At 41.0% G+C, this 13,569-nt stretch overlaps 1 protein-coding gene across 1 annotated transcript; it reads left to right on the top strand.

The window, feature by feature from the left end:
- Positions 1–11,322: 11,322 nt before the first annotated feature.
- Positions 11,323–13,329, top strand: Kif2b (kinesin family member 2B). Its single transcript, XM_027426113.1, has one exon. The coding sequence runs from the start codon at positions 11,323–11,325 to the stop codon at positions 13,327–13,329; it is 2,007 nt and encodes a 668-aa protein (XP_027281914.1).
- The last annotated feature ends 240 nt before the right edge of the window (positions 13,330–13,569 follow it).

Here is a 13,569-nt window from a genome sequence, read left to right as displayed (position 1 = left end):
CATTGCTGCAAAGTACTTTAACTTCTCCTGAGGGATTCACATGTTTAATGAAAGTAGAAATCACATTCTGTTCTGGAAAGCAACTTTGAAAAGCCTAAAAATTGAAATGTTTGTAATTAATAAACGAAAATTACTAATTTAATTTCCTATTTACTTCTTGCTACACAAATTTCTTTTGTGGATATATTCCTCTGCTACATGCAAAGCTTTTGGAAGGGGGAGATTTGGATGAATAGGATCTATTATTCAGTTGTATGTTTAGGCACAGGTGTAGTGGGAACATGGGTAAGTAGTGTCTTAGTTTCTTTTGTTGTTGTTGTTGTTGCTGCTGCTGCTGTGATTAAAAATATCCCTGCCAATGACAAGTTAAGAAGAGCAGGATTTGTTTTGATTCACAGTTCTAAGGAATGGTCCATTATGCAAGAGAAGTCAAGGTGGAGGCTGAAGCAGCAGGTCTGAGCATATCCATCATCAAGAGCAGGCATCAAGGAATAATGTAAGTTTGGTACAGCTCACCTCTCTTTATCTGTTTTCTATAATTCAGGTTCCCCTGCCTGCAGAATGATTGCTCCCAGAAATAAGGGGAGTCTGCCTACATCAATTAATATAATACTCTATAGTCAGCTCTTTAAGGTCAGGATTCCTTTGACTGGAAAAACTTCATGAAATGATTTCCTAGGTACTTGTTCCTTGGTTAACTTCTCTCAAATATGTGAAGTGATAGCCTTTGCCTCTACAATCCGAAAACTATTCGTCAACCAAATGCCTGTCTAGACCTTAGCCAGAGGTGGTGTCCTAACTTCATCTAGGCTTTCACACTGTGACTAATGCTGCTTTTATCTCATTACTCAAGATTCTCATTGTCCTCTTAAATGAATTCATCCCTCAGAATTAATTGCAATAGAGAGAGTTATGTGGATGGTCAGGAGAGATAAATTGTGTTGCAAATGAAATTCCAGATTACCAGATTATCAAAACTGTAAAACCACCTAAATAACTCTCCGTAATTTGAATCACAACAGTACATTTAGAAAACTTCAATTTCTTCAGCCAAGCTCATCTTTAGACTGACTGTGAACAGTGGCAAGCCCTGAGGATCCTGAAGAAACAGTTGACAATGTGTCATGCGTACCTTCATACAGAACTGGCACCACATCTATTGAATGGCAGAGAGTCACTAGTGTGCTTAAAAGTGGGGAACTGATAAACATATGGTTGAATAACTCCAGTGTGAATAACTTCAGTGTGAAAAATAGCCCAAGTTCCTGACTGGATGGTGTTTATAGGGGAAACCAGGTCACAGTTGTTGAGATTCTAATTACTGTTCCAAGTTCAAGGAGATTTCTATTTACTAGCAAAGGACATTATAACTCTAAATTATAGTGGGGTTAAGGAAGAAGATGAAGGTATGCATTAGAGTTTAGAAAGGGAGTAAATTTTCAAAAGCAAGAAAATGCAATGAATATTCACAAAGGACTGGATAAGGAGCTAGCACTCTGTACAGAAGACTTGCTATCCATGCATGGGGTTTCTAGTCAGATTCCCAGAAACCACACAGAAGCAGGGCATGACAGTGTGTCTTAAATACCACACTGGGAGACAGTCCTAGTAGGATAGCCAGCCAGTCTACCTGAAGCAGCAAGGTCCTTGTTCAATGATTGCTTGATTCAAAAGCAAGGGGAGGAGAGATCATCAACCTCTGACCTCTAACACACACACACACACACACACACACACACACACACACACACACACACTTCCCAAGAAATACCATTTCAGAAAGAAAATTCATTCCCCACGGGGTTTTTGATTTTGAAATTCCTATAGGCATCTACAGATGCAGGACTTGATCTTTGTTATTAATAAGCTAACTGGCTATACTTGAAATTAATCTAAGGAAAGAAATGAGATATCTTAGGGAGACCACATAAGACTAGAACTGAGACAAAGGCCCACAAATGGGGAAAGGGAAATCACTGTTGGTAGGTTATAGAGAAAAATGAATCAAAATAACACAAAGAAATCCTTAGTCTCTGATGTTTGACATAACAATCAAGGCCCTCTATGGCCTAGCTATAAGAATTACTATTGTAAGAGACAAAATATGGCAAGCTTGGGAGAGCACAGTTTGCATTTTTTTTTACCATGACCTATGTATTGATTAAACTTAATTTTACAATATTACATATGCACTGTCTAGTTTTATGTGGACTTGACAAAAGCTAAAGTGATCTAAAAGGAAGGAATGTCATTAAGAAAATCCTTCAAAAGATTCAGCAATAGGACATTTTCTTAATTATTGATTGATAGAGGAGGGCCCAGTCATTATGAGTAGTGCCATTCCTGGGCTGATGGTACTGGATTTTATAATAAAGCAGGCTGAGCAAGCCATGACTAGCAAGCAGGAAACAGCATTTATATAAGCTCCTGCCTCCAGGTCCCAGCCTTGCTTTAGTTTCTATCTTGACTTCCTTCTGCGATGTAGAAGTTTAAGGCAAATAAACACTTGCTTCCCCAGCTTATTTTTGATCATGGTGTTTCATCACAGCAACAGTAGCCCAAACTAGGACAACATATATGCATTTTTGTGCACTAACAACTTACATCTCCTACTTCCCTGCTACTCCCATCTAACCTCCCCCTCACCAGAAATATCTCACATTCAGGTTTGTTCATTTAGTTTGAGACCCACTGAGATAAAACTGGGATATCTGTGGGACCATGGTTTTGGAGGGTTCCTTTGGAGCTTGGTGAGCTCATCAGAAGCAGAGTTAACAATGATTTCCCTTATCTCTGAATCAGTCAATAGCCAATATTAATTCATAGGTAAAATGAAGGGCCCTATGAGGTCAACCTCCTTCTTTGACTGGTTGTTGACAGGGCTGAAAGACCAAGTGTTAAAAGACAAATCTTATAAACATGTTATTAGGGCTGGGGATGAGTTTGAATTGGTAGAGGGCTTGACTAGCATGCATGAAGCTCTAGACTGTATACTCAAACAACATAAAAATAAGGTGGTGCTTCCTTCCCTTTCCGATGACCGATCCACAATGAGGTCAGTGAGCCTCTGCTCTTACCCAACTCCTGTCCAAAGCCCTATTCACCCCGATCTCCCTGGGCCTGCGCCTGCTTGGAGTAGACCTGCCAAGGCAGAGAGGAGCTACCTGGGTCTGGAAAAACCCCATTCTTGCTTCCCACCCCCCGACCTGACCCCTACAGAGGCCTAACTCCTTCAGAGTGAGGAGACTACCAGGAGAGGCAAGACCATCCAGAGCTGTGGACATTGAATTCCTGGCCCACATACACCACTGTGTCACAAGAGGAAAAAGAGAGACCCCACCTGCACCCACTGGAAGAAGATATGGGAAGAAGACAGAATAAGAACTCACTCAACAACAGAAAGACCAATATGATACCACCAGAATCTAGGGACTCCACTCCAGCAAGATCTGAAAAGCCCAACATAGAGCATGAAGAAGAGATAGACCTCAAGAATTTTCTCGGCAAGATGATAGAGACCTTTAAAGAGGAAACAAGAAAATCCCTTAAAGAAATAGAAGACAAAGCAAGCAAAAATTTACACAAAATGGAGGAAAAGACAAACCAAAAAATTCAAGAAATAAACAAATCTGTTAAAGAATCTAAAGAAACACAAGAAAAAACAACCAAACAAGTGAAGGAAGCTCTTGAAACAGTTCAAAGCATGAAAGCTGAAATAGACACAATAAAGAAAACACAGAATGAGGTGATGCTAGAAATGGAAAGGCTGGATAAATGATCAGGAACTAAAGATGTGAGTATAACTAATAGAATACAAGAGATGGAAGAGAGAATCTCAGCTATTGAAGACTCACTAGAGGATATACATTGATCAACCAAAGAAAACCTCAAGTCCAACAAATCCCTAACACAAAATATCCAGGAAATATGGGACACCAAGAAAAGACCAAACCTAAGAATAATAGGTATAGAAGAAGGTGAAGAAACACTGCTCAAAGGTACAGAAAACATATTCAACAAAATCATAGAAGAAAACTTCCCCAACCTACAGAAGGATATGCCTATGAAAGTACAAGAAGCTTACAGGACACCAAACAGACTGGACCACAAAAAGAAGTCCCCCCAACACATAATAATCAAAACACCAAATCTACAGAATAAAGAGAAAATATTAAGAGCAGCAATGGAAAAAGGCCAAGTAACATAAAAAGGCAAACCAATCAGAATCACACCCAACTTCTCAATGGAAACTGAAAGCAGGAGGTCTTAGATAGATACCCTACAAGCACTTAGGGAGCATGGATGTCAACCCAGACTACTGTACACAGCAAAACTTTCAATCACTATAGATGGAGAAAACAAGATATTCCATGACAAAAACAGATTTAAACAATACCAGCACTACAGAAGGTTCTGGAAGGAAAACTCCAACCCAACGAACATAACTACACTCACAAAAACACAGGCAAGAGATAATCTAATTTTACCAAACACAAAAAGAAACAGGAGGGCGAATTCCACACACAATGACACAACCAACAATAAATCCAAAACAAACAAGAACAAGCAAACAATGGACATTAATATCCCTAAATGTCAATGGTCTTAACTTACCCATAAAAAGATATAGGCTAACAGAATGGATACTAAGACAGAATCCATCCTTCTGCTGTTTACAAGAAACATACCTCAACTTCAAACACAGGCGTTACCTCAGAGTAAAAGGATGGGAAAAGATTTTCCAATCAAATGGGCTCAAGAAACAAGCTGGTGTAACAATCCTAATATCTAACAAATTAGATTTCAAACTAAAATCATTCAAAAGAGATGAAGAAGGGCATTTCATACTCATCACAGGAAAAGTCCATCAAGATGAAGTTTCAATCCTGAACATATATGCCCCAAATACGAAGGCACCCACATTTGTAAAAGAAACCTTACTAAAGCTCAAACCACACATAAAACCACACACACTTATAGTAGGAGACTTCAACACCCCCCCTTACACCTCTAGACAGGACCACCAGACAGAAACTTAACAAAGAAACAAAGGATCTGACGGAAGTTATGACCCAACTGGTTTTAACAGATATCTATAGAACATTCCATCCAAACACAAAAGAATATACCTTCTTCTCAGTGACACATGGAACCTTCTCTAAAATTGACCACATAGTTGGCAGCAAAGCAAACCTCCACAGTTACAAAAGAATTGAAATAACCCCCTGTATCTTATCAGATCACTATGCATTAAAGCTAGAATTCAACAGCAATACGAATTGCAGAAAACCTACATACTCGTGGAAAATGAATAACATTTAATTGCACCATTCCTGGGTTGAGAAAGAAATTAAAGACTTCCTAGAATTTAATGAGAGTGTAGACACAACATACCCAAACTTATGGGACACTCTGAAAGCAGTGCTAAGAGGAAAGTTCATAGCACTAAGTGCCCACATGAAGAAACTGGAGAAAAGTCACATTAGAGAATTGACAGAACAACTGACAGCTTTAGAGCAAAAAAAAATCAAACTCACCAAGGAGGAGTAGATGCCAGGAAATAATCAACCTGAGGGCCAAAATCAATAAAGTAGAAACTAGGAAAACATTACAAAGAATCAATGAAACAAAGAGTTGGATCTTTGAGAAGATCAACAAGATAAACAAACCTCTATCCAAACTAGCCAAAAGGCAGAGAGAGAGCACACCAATTAACAAAACCAGAAATGAAAGGGGAGATATAACAACAGACACTGAGGAAATCCAGAGAATCTTCAGGTCATACTTTGAAAACCTGTACTCCACAAAATTCGAAAATGCAAAGGAAATGGACAGTTTTCTGGATAAATATCACTTTCCAAAATTAAACCAAGATCAGATAAGCAGTTTAAATCAACCTATAACCCCTAATGAAATAGAAGCAGTTATCAAAAGTCTCCCAACCAAAAAAAGCCTAGGGCCAGATGGCTTCACTGCAGAATTCTACCAGAAATTCAAACAAGAGCTAATTCCAGTACCCCTCAAACTGTTCCATTCAATAGAAGCAGATGGGATGTTGTCAAACTCTTTCTACGAGGCTACAATCACTTTGATACCCAAGTCACACAAAGATATGACTAAGAAAGAGAACTACAGACCGATATCCCTCATGAACATCGATGCTAAAATACTCAATAAAATATTGGCCAACCAAATCCAAGAACATATCAGAAAAATCATCCAGCATGATCAAGTAGGCTTCATCCCAGGGATGCAAGGATGGTTCAACATACAAAAATCCATCAATGTAATCCACCATAAAAACAAACTGAAAAAGAAAAACCACATGATCATCTCACTAGATGCTGAAAAAGCATTTGACAAAATCCAACATCCCTTCATGATAAAGATCTTGGTGAGAACAGGAGTAACAGGAACATATCTAAACATGATAAATGCAATATACACCAAACCAATAGCCAACATCAAAGTAAATGGAGAGAAACTCAAAGCGTTTCCTCTAAAATCAGGAACAAGACAAGGCTGTCCACTATCTCCATATCTCTTCAATATTGTACTTGAAGTTCTAGCTAGAGCAATAAGACAAGAAACAGGGACCAAAGGGATACAAATTGGAAAGGAAGAAGTCAAACTTTCACTATTTGCAGATGACATGATAGTCTACATTAGTGACCCGAAAAACTCTACCAGGGAACTCCTACAGCTTATAAACACCTTCAGCAAGGTAGCAGGATACAAAATTAACTAAAAAAAAAAAATCCGTAGCCCTACTATATACAGATCATAAATCCAATGAGAAAGAAATCAGGGAAACATCACCTTTCACAATATCCACAAGCAACATAAAATATCTGGGGGTAACACTAACCAAAAAAGTGAAAGACCTGTACAATAAGAACTTTGATACTTTAAAGAAAGAAATTAAAGAAGATACCAGAAAATGGAAAGATCTCCCATGCTCTTGGATAGGTAGAATTAACATAGTAAAAATGGCAGTCCTGTCGAAAGCAATCTACAGATTCAAGCAATCCCCATCAAAATCCCAACACAGTTTTTCACAGACATTGAAAGAACAATACTCAACTTTATATGGAAAAATAAAAAACCCAGGATAGCCAAAACAACTCTTTACAATAAAAGATCTTCTGGAGGCATCACCATCCCTGACTTCAAGCTCTACTATAGAGCCATAGTTCTGAAAACAGCTTGGTATTGGCACAAAAATAGACAGATAGACCAATGGAATCAAATTGAAAATCCTGATATTTACTCATGCACCTAAGAACACCTTATTTTTGACAAAGGTGCCAAATCTATACAATGTAAAAAAGATAGCATCTTCAAGAAATGGTGCTGGCACAATTGGATTCGGACATGCAGAAAATTGCAGATAGATCCATACCTGTCACCATGTCACCATGCACAAAACTTAAGTGTAAATGGATCAAAGATCTCACCAAAAATCCAGCCACACTGAATCTTCTAGAAAAGAAAGTGGGAATTACCCTTGAACAAATTGGCACAGGAGACCGCTTCCTGAACATTACACCAAGTGGCACAGACATTGATATCTGCAATTAATAAATGGGACCTTTTATTAAAGCTTCCGAAAGGAAAAGGACACAGTCAGTAAGACAAAACGACCACCCACAGAATGGGAAAAGATCTTCACTGATCCCACATCTGACAGAGGAATGATTTCCAAAATATATAAGGAGATCAAGAAGCTAACCACCAAAACACCAAACAATGAAATTAAAAAGTGGGGTACAGAACTAAATAGGGAATTCTCAACAGAGGAATCTGAAATGGCTGAAAGACACTTAAGAAAGTACTCAAAATCCTTGGCCATCAGAGAAATGCAACTCAAAACAACTCTGAGATACCACCTCACACCTGTCAGAATGGCTAAAATCAAAAATACCAATGATAATCTATGCTGGAGAGAATGTGAGAAAAAGGAACACTCCTCCATTGCTGGTGGGAGTGCAAACTTGTAAGACCACTCTGGAAATCAGTATGGCGGTTGCTCAGAAAAATGGGAATCAGTCTACCTCAAGATCCAGCCATTCCTCTCTTGGGTATATACCCAAATACTGCATGTTCATACAACAAGGACATATGTTCAACCATGTTCATAGAAGCATTTTTGTAATAGCCAGAACCTGGAAGCAACCTAGATGCCCCTCAACTGAAGAATGGATAGAGAAAATGTGGTACATTTATACAATGGAGTACTACTCATCAGGAAAAAACAATGGAATCTTGAAATTTGCCAGCAAATGGATGGAACTAGAAGAAAACATCCTGAGTGAGGTAACCCAGTCACAAAAAGACAAACATGGTATGTACTCACTCATATATAAATATTAGATATAGAGCAAAGGATTACCAGCCTATAGCCCTCTTCACCAAAGAAACTAGGAAACATGAAGGACTCTAAGGGATAAATGGACAACAGGAATGGGAAGTAGCATGAACTCCTGAACTAATTGGGAGCATGAGGGTAGGGGGGGAGGGAGCTGTCACAATAAGAGCAAGAGAAGAGGAGTAGAGAAGAGGAAATTGAGGAGCGGAAATATTGAGTTGGGGGAAGATTAGAGGAGAGAGAGCAGGATGAGAGATACCATATTAGAAGGAGCCACTATAGGTCTGAAAAGAGATCTGGAACCAGGGAGATCTCCAGAGACCTACAAGGATGTCACGATCTGACAATCCAGGCAATGGTGGAGAGGATAACCTAAAAGCCCTTCCCCTACAATGAGATTGATGTCTACTCTTTATGCCATCCTAGAGCCCTCATCCAGTGGCTGATGGAAGCAGAGACAGACATCCACAGATATACACTGAACTGAAATCGGGAACTTAGTTGAAAAGAGGGTGGAATAAAGATCGAAGGGGTCTATACCAGGTTGGAGAAACCCACAGGAACAGTTGGCCTGAACAAGGGAGAGCACATCGACCCCAGATGCTGTCTGGGAGGCCAGTACAAGACTGATCCAGACCCCTGATCATGGATGTCAATAAGGAGGCCTCTGCACTCCAGGGAGCCCCTGGTAGTGGATTAGTATTTTCCCTGGTTTAAGAAGGGACTTTGAGAGCCCATCCCACTTGAAGGGATACACTCTAGCCCTGGAAACATGGGGAAGGGCCCAGGCCCAGCCCAGAAAGATTTGGTGGACTTTGCAGAGCCCCCGTTGATGTCCCTACCCTGCCTGGGGAGTGGAGGGTGGATAGGCTGGGGGGTAGGTTGGGAGTGGGGGAGGAGGGATGGGTGTGAGGGGAGGGAGAGGGAGAGGGAGAGGGGGAAGGGAACTTACATGTGAAACAAGCTTGTTCCCTAAATTGATAATAAAAAAATTAAATAAAAAAATTAAAAAATTAAAATTTAAAAAATTAAATTTAAAAAATTAAAAATTAAAAAAATTTAAAAAATTAAAAAATTAAAAACAAAACAAAACAAAACAAAAAACATAAGTTGTCAGTTCATACCTGTAATCTCAGCACTGCAGGATGCAGGCAGGAGGATGAAAAGGCCAATGTCATTCTCATCGAAATATACAAGTTTGATTGCAACTTGTGCTACATGAGATCCTAAGACACTATCTCAAAAAAAAAAAAAGATGAAAAAGTAAAATGCAACCATTAGAGGGAATGAGAATATTTACAGAATGCTTTAGAAATAACAACTCAATAAAATATATAATTTACTTAATACACAAGTTTAATTATTGCTAATATGGACAATTGAAAAATTTAAAAATTATAAAATGATATACAGTTCTTTCTCTAACTTTCTCCATTGGTATTCAATACATTATCTTTTCCCTTATCAAGTGACCTAATGTTTACCAAATTTATTGTAAGAGGACGACAAAGAAATGCTGTTATATAGAATTTATTTCTGTAGTGACCCTTATTCCTGGAGAAAGTTGTAAAGAAACTTTGCTGCAGCATGTTTTCTCAGAGCCATGACTACAAACATAACCAAACTCCCCACCCAGAGAACAATGTGTACTAGGGGAATGGGATTGGGCATACTTTTCTTCTTCATCTTCATTTTAGATTATCATAACATTAATAATTTTTATTTGAAGTCACCCTATAGGAAATATGTACACTCTTGACTAAATATGCTTTCCTCTCAGACGATCTCAGCTGTTTTACTAACTCTGATCCCATGCCTTCCTTAGCAATATGTAAAGTGCACCACACACACAGACACAGACACACACAGACACACACAGACACAGACACACACACACACACATACACACACACACACAGAGGGGAGAGAGAGAGAGAGAGGAGAGAGAGAGAGAGAGAGAGAGAGAGAGAGAGAGAGAGGAGAGAGAGGGGAGTTTTAGGGTGGGATGTGGGATGTATTATTTCTTTTCACTGTGGATGACTCTCTAAGGTAATTGTGGTCAGAGGTGTAATTACTGAAGGGGTTTTGGGTTGTAATTACTGAATTGCTCTCAAGTGCTGTGGTGACATCAAACACAACAAAACTTTGTATCTGTCAGAACCACTTGGGATGTGATAAGCATCTTGTGTTTGCAAAGGTCAAATGCTGTACCAAAGAAGTTCTGCCTTAGCAAATTACAATGACCTGTTCCGTTCAACTCGTTCTGATTTTGTAATGATATAGTCCATTTAGCTTGCATAACTTTATTCTTTGAGTATTTGATAATTGTGGAAGAGGATGGGGACCAATTAGAGGATTATTCTGTAGCATGTTGCACTTTTTTCCCTGAAGCCCCGGATTTGTAACAATCCCTACCTTCATCTGTTCCCTCTGATACCGGAGAGTTCAAGGGGATTTCATAGCTTTCCTTAAACTGAACTAGAGAAGGCAGGTTAAGACTTCAGGGGAGAATGGGTATGCCCATAGCTTAAGTCTGAACATCCGTGGTGCTTACACAAACCAAAACCACAATTCCTGTAACTTCTTTTTATCCAGTATTTCCTACCCCCCCAGATCCAGAAGTCTCCCCTGCCCCCACAAACACACACAGTCCTTAGATCCATCCGTGTTCACTGGCAGGACACAAAGTTTTTCAGCTGCCTCTATACTCATCCGACAATACAGATGGTGGAACTGATTTTTTTACATAGAGGTCTCCATCTCTTAAGCGGCTTCTCTTGGTTCCTTTGTGACGTGAGGGCCCTCAACCAACGCCCTGGCACTTGCCTCACAAAGGCAGGAGCAACGCACACCTGTGCTCGAGCTCTAGGCATTCAGGCTGGCTTGGACTCTGGTCCTGCTGCGCCAACGCCAAAAGGCTCAGAAAGCGAGCCCTGGTAACTCCACCACTCATCATGTCCAGCCAGTTCTGCGTTCCTCTAGCCCCACGCCTCTCGCCCCTGAAACCTTTGAAATCTCACTTCACAGACTTCCAGGTGGGTATCTGTGTGGCGATCCAACGCAGCGACAAACGGATCCACCTGGCTGTGGTCACAGAGATCAACAGAGAAAACTCTTGGGTAACAGTAGAGTGGGTTGAGAAAGGAGTCAAAAAAGGAAAGAAGATCGAACTAGAGACTGTGTTTCTGTTGAATCCAGCCCTGGCCTCTGCTGAACACCAACGGTCACACAGATCCCTGCGCACGGTGTCTGTAACACCCTCTACTATCATCGGGGACCAGCGTACAGCCACCAAGTGGATTGCGATGATCCCACACAGAAATGAGTCACCCTCGGGGGATAGCCAAGCCATGGTGGTCCCCAGCAACCCTTGTCTGATGAAGCGGAAGAAATCCCCCTGCCTCAGGGAAATTGAAAAACTGCAGAAGCAGCGAGAGAAGCGCAGGCGACTGCAGCTAGAGATCCGAGCTAGACGAGCGCTTGACATCAACACTGGCAACCCCAACTATGAGACCATGCGTATGATTGAGGAGTACCGTAGGAATCTAGACAGCAGCAAGATGTCCAGCCTGGAGCCCCCAGAAGACCACCGGATTTGTGTGTGTGTGAGGAAACGCCCTCTTAATGAGAGAGAGACCATCATGAAGGACCTAGATATCATCACTATCCCCTCGCACAATGTGGTCATGGTTCATGAATCTAAGCAAAAGGTGGACCTGACTCGCTACTTGGAAAACCAGACCTTCTGTTTTGACCATGCTTTTGATGACACGGCATCTAATGAGTTAGTATACCAGTTCACTGCCCGGCCTCTGGTGGAGTCCATCTTCCGAAAGGGCATGGCCACTTGCTTTGCCTATGGGCAGACTGGGAGTGGAAAAACCCACACCATGGGTGGAGCCTTTACTGGAAAGGCCCAAGATTGTTCTAAAGGAATTTACGCCCTAGTGGCTCAGGATGTCTTTCTCCTACTAAGAAGCCCCGCCTATGAGAAATTGGAACTCAAAGTCTATGGGACATTTTTTGAGATTTATGGGGGCAAAGTGTACGATCTGTTAAACTGGAAGAAGAAGCTGCAAGTCCTCGAAGACGGGAATCAGCAAGTGCAAGTTGTGGGCCTGCAGGAGCAGGAAGTGTCTCGCGTGGAGGAAGTCCTGAATCTAGTGGAGCTCGGAAACGGCTGTCGGACTTCCGGGCAGACCTCTGTCAATGCCCACTCATCCAGGAGTCACGCCGTGTTCCAGCTCATCCTCAAGTCTGAAGGGAAACTGCACGGCAAGTTTTCCCTGGTTGATTTAGCTGGCAATGAAAGGGGGGCAGATACTGCCAAGGCCAATCGAAAGAGGCAGCTGGAAGGGGCTGAGATAAATAAGAGTCTCCTAGCCCTGAAGGAATGCATCAGGGCTTTGGGGAAGAACAAGTCTCACACCCCATTTAGAGCCAGCAAGCTCACACAGGTGCTCCGGGACTCCTTTATAGGCCAGAATTCCTCCACCTGCATGATTGCTACGATCTCACCTGGAATGACTTCGTGTGAAAATACCCTCAATACTTTAAGATATGCAAACAGAGTCAAGGAATTAGCTCTAGAGGCAAGGCCCTACCATCACTGCCTCTCTCCAGCCGACCATGAAGTACCACTAGAGTTGGAAAAGGACAATACGAATTCAAAAACGTCCTGTGCGGGGAAGGAATTTATTAAAATACCTACTGAACACAATGTGGAAGAAAATGAAAGTGATAACATCACATTAATAAAGGACCCAGTAGCTTCATGGAGGAGACCTAACCGGTGGTGGGAGGCCATCCAGGAGACAGCTGATGGAGTAAACTGTGATGTGGATTTTTGCATTGCTCAGTCATTGTCCATTTTGGAGCAGAAAATCGGTGTGCTGACTGAGATCCAAAAGAAGCTCCAGTTACTACGAGCTGACCTCCAAAAGAAAAGCCAAGTCGAGTGATAGCAAAGGCCAGAGATCAGGAATGAAATCTTAGATACAGTTCTGAAGTTTCTACCTCTTATTACAGGAGAAATCTGTTCAAATTATCTAAGCATAAAGGTCCCCTGGAGAGCTTACATCTTAAATCATCCTGGTCAAAATGTGGTCTTTTCTTCTTACTCTGTATTTCCATAGTGTAGTTTATTTCTTTCTGTGTGTCACTGTAAAAATTTTGCTTGTATCCTTGTCAGTATTGACAAC

The sequence above is a fragment of the Cricetulus griseus genome, chromosome 7 (genome assembly GCF_003668045.3).
Source record: "Cricetulus griseus strain 17A/GY chromosome 7, alternate assembly CriGri-PICRH-1.0, whole genome shotgun sequence".
Lineage (NCBI taxonomy): Eukaryota > Metazoa > Chordata > Mammalia > Rodentia > Cricetidae > Cricetulus > Cricetulus griseus.
Note: the sequence above shows the minus strand (reverse complement) of the source record. Positions and strands in the feature narration are given on the sequence as shown.

What these genes read in the sequence shown, in the direction of transcription:
- Kif2b (XM_027426113.1), top strand. Translation starts at nt 11,323, where the DNA reads ATGTCCAGCCAGTTCTGCGTTCCTCTAGCCCCACGCCTCTCGCCCCTG.